Genomic DNA, 22,748 nt, shown 5'->3' with positions numbered 1-22,748 from the left:
TGATTTTTAAAATGTGAAACAGTCTATAAAATGTATAAAAACTTCATGGAAGAAATGGCATTTGACCTAAGACCATTAAGCATAGTTATAATTTGGATATGCATGTCTTGAGGGAATTGGATGAAGGAGTTCTAGGTGGAAAGAAGAAAAACAGTCATGGAGGTGGGGAAGAACACAGGGGTTTTATTGGAAATCTTTAGCCTCAGTATTTGGCTGAAAATAGAGTAATTGAAAGTGGGAAATGGCAGGTGGTGAATTTGAAAGTAGAATCATTCTGTATTTATTGCCTCTTACTATGTGTCAGGCAGTATGATGAACAGGTTTCCTGTTATTTCAGTTAATCCTTAAATATTTTTATGAGGTAGGTATCATTTTTACAGGTTATGAGAAAACTGAGGCTCAGAAAGGGAAAGAAACTTGCCTGAGTTAATACTGTAAGTGGCACAGTTGAACCTGGGACTGCCTTACCTTCAGAGCCTGAGTGTGTTTTACTGTTGCCTAAAGTGGAATGCTTTCCCCCCCCCCCCCCGCCCATGTAAGTGCTTATCCCTCAATAAATGTTATTTTTAGTACTGCAGAGGTTGGAGCCAGATGGAGATTTTGGTTTGCAAGTATAGGCTTCTAGAATCTTTTTCTCTGGAGAGGAATGTCTTTTAAAATATTTGAACAGAGCATTGGTATGATCAAAACACCATAAGAAAAATTATTTGACAGTCAATGTGTAGTTTGGATTGTATGGTGGTGGTGAAGGTGGGAAGACCTCTGTGGGAACTTATTACAGTAATCCACTGAGAGATAATGAGGGTTGGAACTGGAGCAGTGGTGGTAGAAGAGTAGAGAAAAAACGTGCCAGTGAAATCAGTGGGACTTAGGCATTGAGTATCAAGAGGCACAGGAGAGAAGAAAAGTCAAATTGCCTGCGAGGGTAGCAGAGTCACCCACAGAACTAGAACATAGGAGGAAGAGTGGCTTTAGCATTGGAGAGTTATTCTATATCTCCTGCATTTAGCTGATAATTTGGTACCAGGGGATGAGAATGAGACAAAGATTCGAGTTCTGATTTGGAATTATTTTAAAAGATGATCTTTGAAATCATGGAATTTGAGACCCTAGGCAAAAATTTGTGGAGAATGAAAACTAAGATAAGAACAGAACCATAGGGACCTATATTTAGTAAAGTGGAGGAAGAGGACAAACCAAAGAAGGAATGGTTTAGAAGTGGGGAGTACAGGATTAGAAAAGCAGTGTCACAGAAATTAAGAGAAAAATGTTTTTAAAAGATGTGTATTTAACATTATCAAATACTGCAGGAGAGAATGAGATCTTAGCCTAATCAAGCCAGGGAAAACTGGCTGTATGGAAAAAGAAAAATCAGGTTAGAACTTCAGCTCATCCCCAAATGAAGGTGGATTCTAGGTTTTTTAAATTGATTTTTAAAAATGAAATTATAAAACCTTTAGAAGAAAATATCTCTGAATACATTTAATTATGTAGAAATATAGAACTCTTGTATGTTCAAACATGTAAAAGCAAATGATCACTATTTAACCAATATGAAATTAGTACCTTCGGATTGTAAAAAGCTCTCACAAATAATGAGGAAAAATTATTCCTTTGTAATAGAAAAATGTACAAAAGACAGACATACAGTGAGTGCATGGAAGAGGAAACTCAGATGGCCTATAAATGAAATACTGTTGAACATTCATGTTTTTATTTACCAAATTGACAAAGATTTAAAAGTATATAAATCGGGGCTTCCCTGGTGGCGCAGTGGTTAAGAATCCGCATGCCAACGCAGTGGACACGGGATCAAGCCCTGGTCCAGGAAGATCCAACATGCCACGGAGCATCTAAGCCTGTGCGCCACAACTACTGAGCCTGCTCTCTAGAGCCCGCAAGCCACAACTACTGAGCCTGTGTGCCACAATTACTGAAGCCGACGTGCCTAGAGCCCATGCTTTGCAACAAGAGAAGCCACTGCATTGAGAAGCCCGCACACTGCAGCGAAGAGTAGCCCCCGCTCTCCGCAACTAGAGAAAGCCCGCGCACAGCAATGAAGACCCAACACAGGCAGAAAGGAAGGGCGGGCGGGAGGGAGGAAGGGAGGGAGGGAGGGAGGAAGGGAGGGAGGGAGGGAGGAAGGAGCAATGGGATAATATATTAAAATGTTAAAAGTATATAAATACTTTATAGTGAAATGGGCATTTTCATATCTATCTGGTGGAGAACAGATCAATTATTACCTTTAAAAATATTTTTTTCTTGGGTGCAGTGGTTGAGAATCTGCCTGCCAATGCAGGGGACACGGGTTCGAGCCCTGGTCTGGGAAGATCCCACATGCCATGCAGCAACTGGGCCCGTGAGCCACAGCTACTGAGCCTGTGCGTCTGGAGCCTGTGCTCCGCAACAAGAGAGGCCGCGATAGTGAGAGGCCCGCGCACCGCGATGAAGAGTGGCCCCTGCTCGCCGCACTAGAGAAAGCCCTCGCACAGAAACGAAGACCCAACACAGCCAAAAAAATAATTAAAAAAATATTTTTTTTTCTTAAGTTAGCAATCAATATTTCAGTTTAAAATATTTGCCTGCTTTGCCCCAGCTATTCTATTCTGGCAGTCTACCTGAAGGAAATGGAAAATGTCACTCCCTTCCGTAAAAAAGATTAGATTATGGTATATCCATAAGGTAGAGTATTCTACAGTCATTAGAAATGTTTTCAGATAATTTAGGTGAAATGCTCAGTATATAATGAATAATAAAGAAACAAAAACTCACCCAGGATATGAAACATTGTATGATCACATAAATAGTATAATCAGTCATAGCCAATGCAAAAGGACGGACAAGAGATTATCTCTTAATGGTAATAATCTCTAGAATGTACGATTGAAGGTAATTTTTATTTTATAACTAGAAATTTTTATTTTGAAAACCTCTTAATTAAAATGCACTAAATACATTAGTTGAATAAATACCAAGAATTACAGTGAAGGAAAGGAGAATGAGAGGATAGCTAGAAGAGTAATTAAGATTGAGGAAGTGTTTTAATTATACTTGTGACTGAGAGGAACAATCTAGAAGAAGGAAGATGATGGAAGAGAGAAGAAAGGTGTTAAATGATGGTGAAAAGCCCTAGAGCATATTATTTGTGTCCTGAAATCAAAGACCCACAAGACAAATTAGCCTCGAAGAAGTGAAGATAGATTTTCTTTTCCCCAGAGGTGGGAAACAAACAGATGAAGATATTGGTGGCATAGAGAAATTTTAAAATAGAGAAAAAAGAAGGATAACTGATAATCATCATTTTAGGGAAGAGGTGGAGTCAGGGTCATCTACAAATTGGGATTAGGTATTTGAGGAGATGGGAAAAGTTTTCAATGAGCAATGGGAATGTGGCCAGGAGTAGATTAGAGATGTAGAAAATGATTGATTTTCAGGCAGTATGGACAGCCCAGTTGAAGCTGTTGAATAATGTGAACTGACGTCCATGTTGCCTCAGTCTTTTTGAAGTGATCAAGCTTTAGGAAAGTTAAGTTTGTTAGAATAGAAAGATATAGACACTATAGAATGGACTTGAGGACACGGGGAGGGGGAAGGGTAAGCTGGAACAAAGTGAGAGAGTGGCATGTACATATATACACTACCAAATGTAAAACTGATAGCTAGTGGGAAGCAGCTGAATAGCACAGGGAGATCAGCTCGGTGCTTTGTGACCACCTAGAGGGATGGGATAGGGAGGGTGGGAGGGAGACGCAAGAGGGAAGAGATATAGGAACATATGTATATGTATAACTGATTCACTTTGTTTTAAAGCAGAAACTAACACACCATTGTAAAGCAATTATACTCCAATAAAGATGTTAAAAAGAAAAAAATACACTAAAGGATTCTGCCACCTTAAAAAAAAAAGATACAGACTAGAGAAGCACAATATTAACATTTTCTATCTTTTGCTTGGGTCTGTGTAACTGTATAGGACCTAGCAAAAGCTCTTTGTCCTTGCAAATTACTGTTAAACTTTTTATTACTGTTAATTTTAACACCACCACACTAATCTCATTGAACCTGTGGTGTAGGTTGTCATAGTCATCTGTCATTTCTAATTCTTCAGCTTCTGGGAGACTTGAGCTTTGATTTGTTTTTGTTTGTTTGGTTTTTTGTTTTTATTTATTTTTGTTTTTTAATATTTATTTTTTGGCTGCATCAGGTCTTAGTTGCGGTGTGCAGGATCTTTTGTTGCAGCGCCTGGGCTCTTCATTGCAGTGCGTCGGCTTCTCTCTAGTTGTGGCACGTGGGCTTAGTTACCCTGCTGCATGTGGGAATCTTAGTTCCCCTACCAGGGATCGAACCAGTGTCCCCTGCATTGCAAGACAGATTCTTAACCGCTGGATCACCAGGGAAGTCCCTGTTTTTGTTTTTTTAAACAGGAAAAAAGTAGTCACTTAGGCAGCACAAAAAAAGAATTTTTGTCTTGTGAGTCATTGGAAATGAGAACCTCAGGACTTCCCTTACTAGACCCAGCATAAGATTTGTTAGGACCTTTTGTAGAACTATCTGCCCCTTTAATTTGGTACTTTACCTGGTTTATTTACTCTAGTAATACACATGTAATTTCTCAGCTGGAACATTCTCCAGGGTTACTTGTTGACCCCAGAGAACAGTAGTGGGAAAAGTAAATGAAGGACTAGTTGTAGTGAAAAGATTGCTTGGGGGTGGCGAGTATTGGGCAATAGTGAATTAAGGTACTTGGGAAAGTAGCCTATGATGGAGCCCAGGTGATACTTGAAGAGAACTGATGGACCGTGAAGATAGAGAGGGGATTAAAGTCATGATGAGACTGAATAAAAGATACAGTAGGAGGCAAGTAGAAGGAATAGAAGGTTGTAGGAATTTCAGTGTTTAAGGTCTAGGAGGAGGAGTGATTCTAACTAAGTATCAAGAAAATTTAAGGAATCATAGTACACAGCTTGTCAGATAATTATGTTGAGAAATTGAGGCCAAAATACTAGAAGGGTGAGCAGCATGGATGTTAAAATCTCCAAAATGTTAATCTTCAACAACAGAACATAACATTTTTGGAATCCAGTTTCTGCTGTACTTCTGTTTGTCGTAGCAGATTTACCTCATGCCCTGAATGTTCCCCCTCCCTGACATATCCCTAAAACGTGACCAGTAGTGGAAGTGTAATTTAGTTGAACATTATAGCTGAGAAGGTTTTAAGGAATCATTTAATCCAGGTAAATGCACTTTTGAGGTACAGAGAGATTAAGTAACTTTTCTTTGGTCATATAGCAGAGCTGGAGCTCGAAACCTCAATTTCCCATTTTTGGTCCATTCTGCCAGTTGTTTGTCTTTTTAAAAGCATCAAGAATCTTTTTTTCAAACTAATTAATCACCTCTTAAAATAGTATAGAGAGGCAATACGCAGAGTCTCAAAGAGGTCTACAACTCAAAAGGGGGTATATGACTCTTCACCTAGGGGAAGGGGAGCAGTGTCAAAGCTGACTCTTGCTGCATTCCGTTCATATTCTGGGGTTGCTTGGTCTTCTTGCAGGTGGTCAGCACTAACCAGGTGCTGACTGCCTGTTACTGAGCTTTTCCATTTATTCAGAATAAGCATTTGAGAAACCCCGCAAAGCAGTGTTTGTCATGCCCTGCTGTTCACGCACATCATCTGGAGATCTTGTTAAAATACTATTTCTGATATAGTGGGTTGGGAGTGGAGTCCAAGATTGTGCATTTCTAACAAGCTCCTGTGTATTGTGCTTGCTTCTGGTCCAAATACCACACTTTGACTTCTGGAAAACATAGTATGAAAATGATTAATGGTACTGCCTCTATTTTAGTTTCTTGAATCTATCAGATTTTATTCAGGCTTGTTGTGAGGTCCAGGAGTATGGATTAATACTGAGTAGTGGTTTCCAGTTACCAGGTAGTAGATATCAGAGCTTTAGCCAAGGCATCTCCAAACTAGCTAACTCATGCCTTGCTTTCTATTTCTAGTCAATGACTAGACTCCCCTGGGAAAAGGAATCACCTGTGTTTAACTGACAGTAACTTTGTATCTGACATTCCTGTTAGTGTTCTTCCCCCTTTCTCTCCAATTGATGTCATTGCTTTGAAGAAATGATAGTTCCTTTAAAAAAAGGTCTGTGGGCACCTCTTTTCCAGATCACTTACCTTGAACATTTTGTATACCATTTGCTGGGATGGGGCGAGAGCACCTATCCCTGGGAAATAAGTGTACTTCTTTCTCCTGTTGTGGAACAGTCAGCTTTGCCCCATACCTAAATAATATTAAGAGCCAGTGGAAACCAAGAAAATGATGGTTAAGTTATCTGTGCTTGTGATAAAATAGTGCCCTTTCTAAGGCATTTGGAATTTTGAGAATTTGACTCCATTTCTACTTATACAGGGCCTCTGAAGAGTTATTTGAAATCTGAACCAGCACACCTAATAGTTCTGATTGGTCCCCTAAGTACTTTTGTGCCATTGAGTAACCCCTCACATATTTCTACATGGGCTCTGAGGAGCTATATGTAAGACTACCATAAGAGCTGTTTATGTATTTGATAAGGCTGGCCAGAAATTAGGAAGGTTTTCTCAAGCTCCTAAAACTTTAAGTTTTGGTCTTCCTGTTGTTTTTTTTTGTTAAATTCAAAGAGCATTCTTTTTCCCTTCTGTTCCTGGCTGTCTTACCCAGAGCGAGCACAAATGGATCAGACCATCCTGAGGATGCAGGGTCTGGTGAAAATAGGAGGGTCAATGGGAACAATTCTCCATCACTCTCAAATGGCGGTTTTAAACCTTCTAGGCCTCCAAGACCTTCACGACCACCTCCACCTACCCCACGTAGACCAGGTGTGTATTCTAGCCATACACTAGGGATGTAGGTCTCAGTACTGTGATTATAAAATTCTTTTTGGGAATTGGTCCTCAGGTAAGTGTCAAGAGACCCTTTTAGGTTGGTTTTCTAGCTGAATTTTTACATTTAAGATTTTGGCCAAGAATGATCTTTCTATAGTTAACCAAGATGTGCCTGTTCCCCAAGTTTTTCTGCCAGGTGTGAAGTTATTGAGGCAGGTGCTCCACTGCGAATGAAAATCTCGCGTGTGCTGGGAGTTCGCTGATGGGCTAGTAGTTAGGATACTGGGCTTTCACTGCCATGGCCCGGATTCAGGGAACTGAGATCCTGTAAGCTGCACAGTGCAGCAAAAATTTAAAAAAAAAGGGAAATCACATGTGTACTATAAAAAGTAGAGGCAATATAGATAAGATTGCAACTTTCTGTCAGGGTTTGTAACTGTGGACATAAGCATTTCATAGAGTCAAGGATCTGGTCAAGGTTATATCTCATTATATCCTTTAAAAAGACAATCAGTAAATAGCAAATAACCCAACAATGCTAAATGATATTCAGATTTTAAAGCAAAAATCACACAAGTAAACATTTCATATAGTAAAAATATAAACATTTACAGTTGGAATATTTATTTTTCCTGATTAGCCAGAATAAATCTTTTAATCTCTTTTTACTTCCCTCTGTTAGTATGTGAACAGGAAATGTAAAATAATCCAAATATTATTAGAAAAGTAAATTGGTTGTCCACAAATCATTTTATTAAATGACATTGTGTTTAAATATGTATCTTCCCCCTTTTCTTCTGTAGATAATTGTGTTCATAGTATATTCCCAGTCTTTAAGATCATATACTACTTTGTCACAATATTAGTGACTTCCTCCAGGAATTGTTTTGTCAATAAGTATTTTTTTAAGATGTAATATGTACTCAAGCAATAATATTCTTTCTTTCTTTTTTTTGGGGCCACACTGCAAGGCTTGCAGGATCTTAGTTCTCCAAGCAGGGACCGAACCCAGGCTCTTGGCAGTGAAAGCATGGAGTCCTAACCATTGGACCACCAGGGAATTCCCGCAGTGATATTCTTAAAAATAGTTATTATCAGTCAGATCTTCCATATTATAGGTAACGCCAAAAATTAGTCTCGGATCTGTAGGCATTCATAGGAAAGACAGTTTTGAGGATCTGGAAAATTACTAAATGAACTTATACGCAGGGACCAACACTTTTCTGTTCTAAAAGTTATTTCCTGTGGCATCAAGAAATCATCTGTATGTGCTTTGTAATTAATAATGAGACATGGAGTAAATGGAACCTTACAAGTTGTAAACAAGCCTATTAAGTGGGACCATTGGCTATTTCCCATTATTTATCTTACTTAAGTAATTTTCATCTGCATGTCCATATCTTAAATTTTATATTTATCATCTACCTTTTTATTTAAGTTAAAATTCTCTCCTGAATTTAGATTTCTGAAAATTGTTTTTCTATTTTCCTCAAATCTTAAAGCATCTGTCAATGGCTCACCATCTGCCACTTCTGAAAGTGATGGCTCTAGTACAGGCTCTCTCCCACCAACGAATACAAATTCAAATACATCTGAAGGAGCAACATCTGGATTAATAATTCCTCTTACTATATCTGGAGGTTCAGGCCCTAGGCCATTAAATCCTGTACCTCAAGCTCCCCTCCCACCCGGGTGAGTAATTGCTTTTGGTTAACATGTTTTCTTTAGACTTCTGCATATACTTATTAATAAGGGAAATAGTACTGAACTCCATTCTTTAAAAAACTGTCTTATAACTCTGTATGTGTGTATGTGTGTGTGTTGGGGGAGGTCTAGAGTCAAACTGAACAAAAAAGCTTTGCCACATTTGAAATTTCTCCCTCATTTCCAGAGCAAAGTGAAAGAAAAAAAAATTTTTTTTATTGAAGGACTCTGAGCCATAGAAAGTTCACCAAGACCAAGTAATAAAATAGTTGCCTGATTCAGATTGTCTTTTCTTTTGAAGGGGGGGAAAATCACTTAATTTTTTTACCATTATAAAGTCATAGTAGAGTAATAATAATTTAGGAAACTGAGAGGGATTACAAATCAATCTCATGTAAATCTCTACTGATTATTTTTTAAATTAATAATACTCTGATAGTTACACACACACACACACACACACACACACACACACACACATTTTGTGGCATTCAAATTAATCCAGAGCTCAGAATGCTAAACAGAAATTAGTTGACTAAGTGATAAATTTAAAAACTCTCATGATGAGGAGTTTAATTGCTTAAAGAGACTGTATTACTTATGTGGGTAGTTAGGCCATTTTCCTTTTTGAAAGCCTACATGGGCAGCCAGATTAAAAATTGTTTGTGCAAGGGATTAGAAGTGATTGGTTCTTCGAAACTTTGTTGGTTTATTCCAACAGAGTGGGTGCTCTTAGAAGTGACTGGTTCTTCTAAACTCTGTTGGTTTATTCCTGTCTTTTTTACTTTGGGGTTAAACCTACCAAGGAGACTTCAATACTCATATTGCCTTTTTCTTTGGTACTGTTGTGCAGGAGCACATCTGAAAAAGTCTTATTCTTTGATTTCAGTTTTTCTAGTACCAGAACTGTCCTTTGCCCTTCAGTTAACAGCTGTCTTTCGTCAGATTTTATAACAATAATTACAGTTTTCTTTTCCACTCAAGTCCTGTGTATACCCTGATCAGATTGAGACAGTTTTTGTATCCTGAATGCATTGCTTTAAGCCTCTTTAGAAATATAAGACATCTCCTAGAGCAGATACTTCTGCAGGAGAAATCTCATCCACCGTGTCACCCTCAGTATAACATTTCTTGACTTTATTCCTAAATTCTTTTGGTATCTGCTTTATATACGGACATGCTTATTTGTCTCAGCTCTGTAATATCATCATATAAGAGAAGACGACAAATACAGGATTAAAAAACCAGGCTATTCATACATGTAGCATATCAGCTTTTTAATTTTATGTTTAAGTTGGGAGCAGAGAGTGGACCAGCATGGACGAGTTTACTATGTAGATCATATTGAAAAAAGAACAACGTGGGATAGACCAGAACCTCTACCTCCTGGGTAAGTGTCTGTATTGAAGAAGAAAAAAAGTATTTATTCAGAACTATAGATTATATCTATACAAAAATCTTCCCTACCTTCCTACTTTTCCTCTTCTGTCGATCTTGTCTCTCTCTACTTTCTTTTATGATAGGTGCAGACTAAAAAGAAGAGAGTCAGGGAATTGATTGGCCATGATGAATGACTTTTATTTTCACTCATTTCTGACCTAAAGAAAGATTCCGTTTCCTTTGTGAACTTTTACCTGGCTCAAACTGCAGGGTTTTAATTTTAGCTTTTTTTTTTTTTTAACTGTGTAAGAATTATAGCCCCTATCCTATATATGGTAAAGTTCATATTATAAAAAACTAATATATAATAGTGAAGTCATTGCAAGATAGTTGGGGAAATATTAATATATTAATAATAATAAAATGAGGATATATTAATAGAATGTGTTAAGCATTTAACATTTATATTATATAAAATAATTGGAATAAAAAATATTTTCATTTGAGGGAAGTCAGTAGCAAATCTGGGGAAATATTTAATCTTGCTAGTAATCTTAAATACACACCTAAAAAGTACAGTGTTGGTGAGACTGTAGAGGAACTTTACCTCATAACATTGCTAGTGGTAGTATAAGTTAGTTACAACGCTCACAGAAAGGATATATAACCATAATAATACCCATACCCTTAGTAACCCTTTCCAGGAAATTCATCCTAAAGAAATAATGCAAAGGAAGAAAGAAATTTTTGATATATAAATGGTATTTATTATTTTACTACAGTTGGCGCTCCAATATTGGAGGGGAAATATTGGGGGGGAAATTCCAAGATGTTTCAAAAGACAAAATTTTGAATTTTGAAAATTGAATTTCCCAAGCCCTGGGAACTATTTACATAACATTTTATTGACAGCTATTTACGCAGCATTTACATTATATTAGGTATTACAAGTAATCCAGAGATGATTAAAGTATACTGGATAATGTGCCTGGTTATATGCAAATACTATGCCATTTTATATGAGGGACTTGAGTATCTGAGGAGTGTTCTGGAACCAATTCTGTATTTGTAATATTAGACTAGTAGGCATAACCCTAAATAATCAACCAGGTAGACATCACCAAGTTATTTTATCAACGTTCACTTGATAGGTTATGTACCCATTTGAAATGATAAATAAGATAGTTGTATTCTTGTGAAAAAGGGCTTTTTCTGACATCTGTGAAAAGCACCCTCTCTCCCCCCCTTCTGTGTGTGTGTGTGTGTGTGTGTATGTTTCTGTCCCTATTAGGATTGTAACAGTCAAAAGAACATTTGAAAGAAAGAAAATGAGAGGTTTTGTCTTAATGATTGTTTGAAACTTAATCAGTAAGATACATTCTGTTTGAAAAACCTGATACACCTTAACTTTTAAGAAAGAAATTTTTACACACATTCCTCTTAAGTTCACTTATAGACCATTTAAAATATATAAAATAGGGCTTCCCAGGTGGCGCAGTGGTTGAGAGTCCGCCTGCCGATGCAGGGGACATGGGTTCGTGCCCCGGTCCGGGAATATCCCATATGCCACGGAGCGGCTGGGCCCATGAGCCATGGCCGCTGAGCCTGCGCGTCCAGAGCCTGTGCTCCACAACGGGAGAGGCCACAGCAGTGAGAGGCCCGTGTACCACACACACACAATATATATATATATATATATATATATATATATATATATAAAATAAAACACTTCAGGTAAATCAAAAGTAGTATTGCAAGGGAAATTCTTACCAAACCTGTACCAGGGCTAAAATGAAGTCCTGTTTAATTCTTATCTGTTTCATGAGTATTTGTTGAATCCAGTTGTTTTTGTCCTGATTTAGCTGGGAACGGCGGGTTGACAACATGGGACGTATTTATTATGTTGACCATTTCACAAGAACAACGACGTGGCAGAGGCCAACATTGGAATCCGTCCGGAACTATGAACAGTGGCAGCTCCAACGTAGTCAGCTTCAAGGAGCTATGCAGCAATTTAACCAGAGGTTCATTTATGGGGTGAGCATATGTACTTGCATTATAAACTTAATGAGTGTTTGATTTTTAACCTTTTCTTGCATATGAAATGTAAAGCAGTAAAAAGAAAGTGCAAGTAGGATGGCAACCCAGTTGTTGCTGTTGATAGATTATTATTTTTAGACCTTGTTTCCAGTATTCTGTGTAGGTGATTTATTCTTTTCTTTTTAAAAATTCCGGAAGTTCAACCTCCTTTGCTTTGTTACTGTTGAAAATAAAAAAGAAGTTAGGACAACTTAAAATTCATTTACGAAAGAATAGTAAAAATAAATCCAAGCAGTTTAAAAAGAAAACAGTTATGAATTTAATACTGCCTAACTTAGCAGAACATTAGATGGCTTGGGTCTAATAGCACCTGACTCAATTGTAGTGAACTAATGATAGAATTGAATCATTTTGTAACATATAAACGTAAAATTTATGCAGTAATTATTTGGTGCTGTGGGAGACTAAAGAAATTTGATTCCTTATAGGATGATGTTAAATATATTATTATGGCTTTAAAACCATATTATCTTTGGTATCAAAACATCTCATTTCTGGAAATGGTTTCAATTTTACATAAACCAACTGTCCAAGAGTTCAAGAGAAGCTGACCCTCTCCATTTTCATCTCTTCTCTTCTACTACCATCAGTATCATCCCTGTTAGAATCCATAAGAGTAAATTCCTATTCTTACTAGGCATTACCTTTTTTTTGCCTTTTCTCCATATTTCTGTTTCTTGGACCTCATCATCATCATAATCACTCACTGATGTAGATAAATGCACCTTTATCAGCAGGTTTCCCTTCACTACCTGGTTATGACTAAAATAACTTTCTTTCACGCAACAGTTTTTCTTGCCACCTTCTGTCACAGCAGAAGATAGCTGTCACTATCTTCCCCTTCCCAGTGGTTTTAGAGTTGAAATTAATTTTTGTCTCGTCTACTTCACCGTTTTCGTTTTATTTTCTCCAATGCTGTTTTACATCTTCCTTTCTTTCTAAATTATAATCACCTTTGGTATGCCTGGCCAAATTTCTTTTAGGTTTGAATACCTAGCTTGCCTGCCTTCTTAAAAGCTAGTTTCCACATAGGTGTCCAGTGGAAAGAGCATGGGCTTTGGAGTCAGGTACATCTGGGTTCAAATCCTGGTTCCACAGTTACTTTCTCTATATGACTTTGAGTAAGTTACTTAACCTCATCAAGACTCATTTACTTTATCTATACAATAGATCCATATATAAAATTACCTCAGAGGGTTTTTTTTTTTTTGACGATTCTGTAAAATAAAGTTCCTAATATGTTTGGCACATACTGGTTACATAGAAATGTTAGTTTTCAACTTTTCTCTCCCTCATATCCACAATTGCAAATGTGCCCTTTATCTCACTTTTATAATACATGATCTTTTTTTAATACATTTATTTATTTATTCATTTATTTAATTTTTGGCTGCATTGGGTCTTTGCTGGTGCACACGGGTTTTCTCTAGTTGCTGAGAGCGGGGGCTACTCTTTGTTGCAGTGCATGGGCTTCTCATTGTGGTGGCTTCAGTAGTTGTGGCACACGGGCTTCAGTAGTTGTGGCTCGCGGGCTCTAGAGCACAGGCTCAGTAGTTGTGGCGCACGGTCTTAGTTGCTCCGCGGCATGTGGGATCTTCCCAGACCAGGGCTCAAACCCGTGTCCCCTGCCTTGGCAGGCGGATTCTTAACCACTGCACCACGAGGGAAGCCCCTATAATATATGATCTTTTATTTATTTTTATTTTCATTGAAGTATAGTTGGTTTACGATATTATATTAGTTTCAGGTGTACAACATAGTTATTCAAATTTTTATAGATTATATTCCATTTAAAATTGTTATAAAATAGTGACTATATTCCCTGTGCTATACAATATATTCATTGTAGCTTATTTATTTTGTACGTAATAGTTTGTACCTCTTAATCCCCTACCTATCTTGCCCCTCCCCCTTTCCCTCTTCCCACTGGTAACTACTAGTTCTCTATATCTGTGAGTCTTTTTCTATTTTGTTCATTCATTTGTTTTAGTTTTTAGATTCCATATATAAGTGATAACATACAGTATTAGTCTTCCTCTGACTTATTTCATTAAGCATAATACCCTCCAGGTTCATCCATGTTGTTGCAAATGGCAAAATGTCCTTTTTTTGGCTGAGTAGTATTCCATTGCGTATATATACCACATATTCTTTAGCCATTCATCTGTTGATGGATACTTTTTTTACTTCCATATCTTTCTTGGCTATTGTAAATAAAGCTGCTGTGAACATGGGGGTGCATGTATCTTTTTGAATTAGTGTTTTTGTTTTCTTCAGATATTATATATCCAGGAGTGGAATTGCTGGATCATATGGTAGTTCTATTTTTGGTCTTTTTTTTTTCTTTGGCCACACCATGTGGCATGCAGGATCTTAGTTCCCTGAGTAGGGATTGAACCCGTGCCCCCTGCAGTGGAAGCACGAAGAAGTCTTAACCACTGGACCGCCAGGGAAGTCCCTGCTTTTAGTATTTTGACGAACCTCCATACTGTATTCCAAAGTAGCTGCACCAATTTACATTTCTACCAATAGTGTACAGGATTCCCTTTTTCTTTACATCCTCACCAACATTTGTTTTGTGATGTTTTCAATGATAACCATTCTGATGGGTGTGAGGTGATATCTCATTTGTGGTTTTGATTAGTGATGTTGAGCATCTTTTCATGTGCCTGTTGGCCATCTGTATGTCTAGTACATGACCTTTAAAAACACTCTTTTTAAAGACAGATTTAACAGATTCTTGGAGCACCTACAGTGTATATTGCTTTATTGTAAACTTGACCAATTAAATATTCATAGTCTTTGGAACTTTTCTAGAATTGCAGCTTTTACTCATCAACCATTTTCTTTTCTTTTTTTTTTTCTTCTATCCAAATTCTTACTCTTTGCTCTTGTTATAAAGTGGTTCTAAATTATAAAGAACTTAAACAGCCTATTTTAGTTATGAACTGAACATTCTTAATACCAGCTACTTAAAAAGTGGTGGGGTGTTGCTGATAAAATCTGTTTATTGGGTAGATGCAGTGGCCTTTGTTCTGACCGTGGTTACGGGGGCAGTAGATGCTCATACACCTAGCTTTTTTTTTTTTTTTTTTCTTTCGGTACGCGGGCCTCCCACTGTTGTGGCCTCTCCCGTTGCGGAGCACAGGCTCCGGACGCACAGGCTCAGCGGCCATGGCTCACGGGCCCAGCCGCTCCTTGGTATGTGGGATATTCCCGGACTGGGGCACAAACCCGTGTCCCCTGCATCGGCAGGCGGACGGACTCTCAACCACTGCACCACCAGGGAAGCCCTACACCTAGCATTTTTAACCTCAGAATGGATAATGGATCACTGTGTAATGGCTCTGGCCCATGGTTTCATTGTGCCTGTACCCCCCACCTTATCTGTCCAGGGAGAGCCTGTGGGATAGGCTTGGGTCTTAGAAAATTATCAAAACAGATTGTCATATGCCAGACTACTCCAACCTGTTCTGTAACCAGGGTTCAAACCTTGTGTAGTGTTTCTCCTTGGTTACCCTGTTTTCATTATTGTATGTGTCAGGAGGAGCAAGGCCACTGCTTGACAGGTCTGTCTTCCAAGAGCTTTTAAATGAGAAATGGAATATATCTCATATGCTCTTAAAACTTTTTCAGTCAGTTAACCTAGTTGCTGTAATAAGTCATTGGCATGGGGGCGGGGGTTGGGCAGGAAAGGACCAACAGTGGGGGAAACTGCTATAAATTTAGACTAAACCAAATGCAGTATGATGACTTTGTTTGGATTCTGATTTGACCCAGTAAGCAACCAGAGACATTTAATTAGGGATTGTGTATTAGATGATAAAATTAACATAGATTCTTTGCTAGGTGTGATAATGATATTGTGGTTGTATAAGAAAATGTTCACAAATTTTAGAAAGGCATACTAAAATACATAGGAGTGAAATGATGACTGCTTTTTTTTTTGCTTCAGCAAAGAATATGGAAGAAAAATAAAGAAATGTGGTAGTTTTGGTAATTGTTGAATCTCGTTGCTGGGTATATGGGGTGCACTGTCTTATTTTACTTGTGAGTTTTTTTTCCATAATTTTTTTTTGAAGCAGTTAGTCTATTATTTATTTGCCTTATCTTACTTAAAGGAGAAAGGGCTTAACCACATCTTACTGAAAGACCACAAAGTATCCCCCACTTCATTATACATTTAAACTAAAACACAGTCATTAACACTTCACACTACACACTCAGTATGACTTCTGCTTCTCTTTTTCCAGTGGTTGACTCCTACTTTCCTTTTATCTAACCAAACCTCTCTCTCCACCAATGTGATAATTTCAAACAAATTTAAGAAGTCTTCTATACAGTTCTAGGCTTGTCATCTCCTTCCAACTGGAATTCTTTTCTTTTACTCATCTGACAGCCTGTTCTTCCTGCTCCCCCAACTCTCTTCTTACAATTCTTTGTATATACCATGTCCTGTATATGATCCTCTATTTTTGAGTTATAAATACAAAATTTTTCTTAGCCAGCTGATGACTCTGAGTACTGTTATTTATAAGTAACTCTTGGGAGATTTATGTATTTCTCTAATTTACTGATTTGGAGCTAAAGAAGGGGAAAAAATGGTCATTTGGGTGTAAAATTACTTGTAATATTTGAATTTCAAATGTTAAATAATGTTGACAAAGTTTTTTTCTTCATGAGAGTGCATTGGCTTTTATTCTTGACCTTGTCATACTTCTCTAAGATGTGAACTCTGTAAGAGTATGTTATGTTGCACATGGCCAGGGAAAGGCATATCAGAATTCATAAGCCTGCTCTCAAGTTATCTGTTTAAGTTGTTCATTATTTCACCATTTTGGGGGTTGTTCTTTTTAGAATCAAGACTTGTTTGCTACATCACAAAATAAAGAATTTGATCCCCTGGGTCCCCTGCCACCTGGATGGGGTAAGTCACATGGATTTTTAAATTGAATTCAGTTATTTTAACAATTAGGTATTTATGGATGGATGATATACCCTGCACTTGCTTGAGTGAATATCTGGAAAGCTTTTGGGGTGTGCTGGTTTAATTCAGAGTGCCAAATAGGCATTTGATTTCCCAAAAGTTCTAAGTTACTCTTCTAAAATATAAAAATATTTTGCCCACTCAGCATAAGAAGAAATGGATTATGATACACATGAAAGTCTGGATGGACCTCAAGGGCATTATGCTTAGTGAAAAAAATCCATTTCAAAATATTGTATACTGTGTTATTCAATTTATATAACATTCTCGAAATGACAAAACTATAGAGATGAGAAATAGATTAGTAGTTGCCAGGAGACAGAGCCACTGGTAGGTGGTTACAAACGTAGGAGGTAACGTAAGTGGTTCTTATGTAGTGATGGAACAGTTCTATATCTTGACCATGGTGGTGATTACACAAATCTGTACATGAAATAAAAGTGCATAGAACTGTATGTTTACATAAATGAATTCAAACTTTAAAAATTAGTGAAAATTGAAAAAAGTTCGTAGTCAACAGTAATGTACCAGTGTCAATTTTCTGATTTTGATATGGTGCTATAGCTACATAAAATGTCACCATTGGAGGAAACTGGTTGAAGGGGGTATATGAGATTCTTTGAACAATTTTTGCAGTATGCTGTAATACTTATTTCAAAATAAAAAGCTTTAAAGATATTTTGATCATATTGGTGCTTCGAAAACACAGTTCAGAGGTTGATTGAGTTGATGTTATCTGAAAGAACAGTGGAAGGGGGAACATATTGGGGTGGTGACTGTGTCCTGCATGAGCATGCTCTGTTATCAAGTATCTTAGTTATTAAACCTTTTTATAGACTTTAAGATGAGCCTGCCCTACCAGATTATTTTATATCCATTATATAAGTCATAGAGCTGTAGCGAGTTTCCAGAGTAAACACGGCAATATAGAAAGAGTTTTGCACGGAAGAGAAAGAGAATCTAGAAAGTGCAAAACAGCAAAGTAAAGCCATTTATGGAACCAGTTGAAGTTTTATCTTCAGGAGCTGCAGATATTTCAGAAAGTGATATTTCTAGATAGTCTTGTTGGGAAACATCAGTTTCTCAGATAGATTGCTCTAGCGTTACTTTATTTAGGAATGGAGGGGAAAAAATTGATGTCAGTGTCACATGAATCTGGGCAATAAATGATACTGGCTATGTAAGCCTGCTTTTCAGTTACCCCATTGCCCTTAAAGATATTTATCCCTAGCATTCCTAGGAGTCAAAGAAGTAAAAAGATATAATAGTTCATAGTTATAACTGTTATTGTCACTAGCTTGTAGCAAAGGGAAGGCATATGAAAGTTGTGAATTTCTGTCTTTACCAGTGTCTGGTAGTTTAGTAAGGAGTCTTTTGGATCTGTGGGAGCCTTGTAATGGACAGTTTATTATTGGTATGAAGTACTTCAGAAGAAGGGATGTTGTTCTTTTGAGGCATATTGAACTAGACCTGCTTGGTTGCATTCCCAGACATGGATGGTCTTCTCAGCTTTATTTCTAGAGTTGTTTTATGTTTGTGTTACAGAGGAGAAACGATATACCTGTAGGTCGTGTATTCATCCTCTTAATTTTAGTGCAGAAAAACCATGACCTGATTGGCTTTTGTTAGAAACACAAACTATTTTGCTCCTTCTCCAGGGCAGCTGTTACAAAAAATTGTTTCTCGCTCAAAGAAGCATGAATTGCAGGCTATGTTGCCTTTATTTGTAAAGCTTTTCTTGCAAATCTGGTCCTTGTCTTCTGTATTTATTATTATCCTCAACATCAGTATTTCTCATTTTTACTTTAGCCAACAACACCTCCATAAAATACTGCCTCTAGAGGCCCAGTTCCAGCTTATGTATGTTATCAGAATTTTGCCTTGGTTATTTTACATTCTGCTTATTTTTAGGTTTCATACTCCTGAAGTTGAAGTGCAACCCCTCCCCCTTCTTAAATGAGTTCACGATCATCCTATTATTTAGACTGATTACTGCTTTATGATTCTCTGCCTTTGGGGCATATGCATTATTTGTTGAGCCAGTGACAGCACTGGTACTATCACAAATGAGAACCACCCAGTAGACCCTCAGCATTGATCCAGGAAATAAAATCCCAGTTTACAGCCTGTGTTGATGTTCTAAAGTTGTTAGCATTATTTTTGTGACACCATGTATCCAGCTTCTTCACCCTTTCAGACTTTTGTATGCTAGGACTAGACATTACTACCTTACAAGCTGACAGTGAAGAATTTTTAACACATGCAAACTATAGAGGCTGGAGAACAAAGAATGCTTTTGGTTCAACAATATGTCTAATAGGGCTTTGTGTAGAGGGTTTACCCATCAAGTATAAAGCTATTTTCTCATTTTCAGAGTTGCTATGAAAGAATACATAAAACAACAAGAAGTTTCTGTTTTTCAGTGTTTTATTCATCAAGTCAGGAAGTGGTTTGATGTGCATTCAGGCTTGGTGTTCAGTTATTTAGGAGTTGTTTACCATGTGATTTTTTGAACGAAGTAAGAAATCAGCTCTGTAGTCACAGTACTTCTCACTAAGCAGGTGAGCCTTCAGTTTGCAAGCGCGTCACCTTTGAAATTTTGTTTTTCACAGCCTCTTCCAAGAAATGCTTTTATCAGTACTATATACTTAGAACAAACATAGAAATAAGTTTTCTATTAACTTTATCTTACCTCATGTTAGCTTTTTTTTGTTTTGTTGGTTTTTTGTTTTAAAAATGTTTCTAAGCTTTTATTTAGAAAGCCTACCTAGTAAAATCACAACTACAAAGTGTGTGAGCTATAATCTAAGTGCACAAACTAAATATTTAAAATGTCAAACATACGTTTTTCACTGAAAAGAAAATCTGCTTAGTTAAAAGTTAAAAATGAGGGACTTCTTGGTGGTCCAGTGGGTAAGACTCTGTGCTCTCAGTGCAGGGGGCTGGGGTTCGATCCCTGGTCAGGAAACTAGATCCCACATGCATGCCGCAGCTGAGAGTTTGTATGCTGTAACTAAGAAGTCTGCATGCCACAGCTAAAGAGCCTGCACGCTGCAATGAAGATCCTGTGTGCCACAACTAAGACCCAGTGCAGTCTAAATAAATAAATTTTTTTTTTAAAAAAAAAGACATTTAAAAATGATAAAACCAAAGCACACAAAACAAGTTCAGGAATAAGGCAAAATTACACCAAAGCCTTAAATCTGTTCATCTGGAAGGAAAGGAAAAAGGAATAGCTCCATGCCATCCCTAGCTTCATGCCACCATTCAGTAAACACTGACCATGGGTAAGAAGAGGGTGTTCTTAGCTGAGGTCAGCTAACTGACCTCATCAGCTCTGATATGGTTGGCAGGGTGCTCAGACTTCAGAACCCTTGGAGAACCCAGGCAGTGACTCTGTTCATGTTAGCTTTTTGAAGAGAGAATATCTGGCCCTGAAATCTGAACTTACGTGGCAGTTAAAAGGTGAATATACGCTCAACTATGCACTTAGGATATTAATTTTAGATTATAAAAGTTACATAAAAATTACTTGTACACAAGAAATTTATTAATTCTGTAAGTGTATTTAAAAATTTAAATTTGACTGCCAAGAACATTAACTTATTTTGTTACTATGTAGCTACAACTGTGTAGCACTGTGGGTGCTTCTTTTTGCCTCAGAGACAGCTCTTAAAGTTGGTTACATGTTTCCACACTCAAGGTTCCATGACCGGCAAAGCCATTTTTATTATTCAGGTTGTGGCAGAAGATGCAGAGTCCATTTTCTGTATGTAATACACTCTAGAAGTTCTATTTCCATTTTAGGTCAGCTGATATAGAAACTACCTGAGATGTCAGGAGCAGATTCATGATACCAATATATCCCTTCTGTGCCACCTCCACCCCAACCCCGACCCCCTGCCCCAGTATCATCACTGCTACTTGCGATCATGGAGTCAGTCCTGGAGATAAGTTAAAAGTTACCAAACACTAACTTTATGAGGCTATATAATTTGGCCTAATACTCATTCTGCAATATCTTGCTTAAAGAAAGATCCAAAGGATCTAAATAAATGTTGTTTGAAAAACATATGAACGTTCAAACCATAGGAAATAAAAATTGGCTTTATCACCATGGAGTTAAGCTTAAATTTTTTTTTTTTGAAAATTGCTAATTTTAAGATAACCATGCTTTGTAAAATGTGGGAATCCATTTCATACTATTGAATACTTCAGTTTTCATTTTTAGACATTTTGGCCAAATTTAAAAGATTCAGACACTGGAAGAGACCGTTCTTTTGAAGAATTAATTTGTAATGGATCAAAGAAGTCAATAGTTCAAAACAACAGAACTAGTATTAATATTAAAATTTCAAACCTAATTTGGTTATTAAAAGAGAAAATAATATCCACACATCTTGTAAACCTTAATGAGAAATCTCAAAGAAGCGGGGCAAATTGTGTAGAATGGGTATAAGAAAACAAGGAGAATTCTAAAGCAAGAGGCAGGTGGGTAAACAAGCAGCTGCTTCAGATACAGTAAATTAAAGAGCCGAGCCCTTCTGCCCAACCCTTGTATAAAAAGTTACTATAGATATTTAGGATTTGGAAACTGGTTGTATTAAGAAACAGGATATATTTTGAAACTGTCTTTTCTAGTTGAATAATGCCTAGCATATAGCAAAGAAACAATTAAGTTATATCCCCCCATTGTATTTTAAGAATTGAGATGGTGTGATATGAAAAAAAATCTCTGAATGCAGACGTCAGTTTCCATCCTCTAGCTGCTACTTAATTCTGAAATTTGGGGCAGATCTGAGTTACCATATCTTCAAAATAAACGAAAACTACCTACTCTGTGGGACTTTTAAGGTTAAAATGAGGTCATATATGCAGAGTTAAAACAGTTAATTATTCTTGCTGCTGGTTGGATTGAACAGAAAGGTCCTACGGGCAGGACATTGTGAATTATGTCTATTTAGTTTCTAGGACAGCACCAGGGACCGGTTTTGTGGAAGACAGTTTTTCCAAGGTGGGGGCAGGGGTGGTGGTGATGGGGAATGGTTCATGTGGTCATGCGAGCCAGCAAGCAGTGGGGAGCAGCAGACGAAGCTTCGCTTGCTCACCCTCTGCTCACCTCTTCCTAACAGGCCGAGGACCCAGGGGTGGGGACCCCTGTTTTAGGATAAAATGATATTTTATAACTTGAGTAAGTATGTGGATTTAATAGTGAGAGAATAAATTAAACCTTTAAAGTTGTGATTTAAAAACTACAAAATCAACAGCAGTGAGAAATGGGCAAAATCAGCTCATCTTATTTTAATTTGAGGAAGAAGACTATGCCAACTCTAATGCTTTGCCTTTTTTCATTTGTTTTAAAGAGAAGAGAACGGACAGCAATGGTAGAGTATATTTTGTCAACCACAATACTCGTATTACACAATGGGAAGACCCCAGAAATCAAGGGTAAGAACTTGCAGTTATTAGTGTATAGATAACTTCTTAAAGATTGTACCCTATTTCCAACTCAGTTATGAAAAATATCAAACCTACATATTCTTTCCCCAAAGGCCTTAATTACCCATGTACTTAAGAGAAAAAATTACACTATTACTTCCATATAATGAATGTGGGTTTCTTGAGAGTACAGGGGGGAAAAATACCTCACTGGTATATATGAATGTGTGTGTGTGTGTGTGTGTGTGTGTGTGTGTGTGTGTGTGTGTGT

The 22,748-nt window shown here is 37.4% G+C and overlaps 1 protein-coding gene across 5 annotated transcripts in view; it reads left to right on the top strand.

Moving 5' to 3' along the window:
* The window catches only part of ITCH (itchy E3 ubiquitin protein ligase), a 121,842-nt gene that overhangs the window by 65,486 nt on the left and 33,608 nt on the right, over positions 1-22,748 (top strand). For all 5 annotated transcript variants that reach the window (XM_027078538.1, XM_027078537.1, XM_027078535.1 and 2 more), the window contains 6 exons: positions 6,704-6,861; positions 8,370-8,559; positions 9,866-9,961; positions 11,814-11,988; positions 16,909-16,978; positions 22,402-22,486. In XM_027078538.1, the coding sequence (XP_026934339.1) occupies positions 6,704-6,861; positions 8,370-8,559; positions 9,866-9,961; positions 11,814-11,988; positions 16,909-16,978; positions 22,402-22,486 (774 nt within the window). The remainder of the gene's footprint in view (positions 1-6,703; positions 6,862-8,369; positions 8,560-9,865; positions 9,962-11,813; positions 11,989-16,908; positions 16,979-22,401; positions 22,487-22,748) is intronic.

The sequence above is a fragment of the Aethalodelphis obliquidens genome, unplaced genomic scaffold, assembly GCF_003676395.1.
Source record: "Aethalodelphis obliquidens isolate GAN/ISIS:26980383/991018 unplaced genomic scaffold, ASM367639v1 scaffold42, whole genome shotgun sequence".
Lineage (NCBI taxonomy): Eukaryota > Metazoa > Chordata > Mammalia > Artiodactyla > Delphinidae > Aethalodelphis > Aethalodelphis obliquidens.
This window is presented reverse-complemented; position numbering and strand designations above follow the sequence as displayed.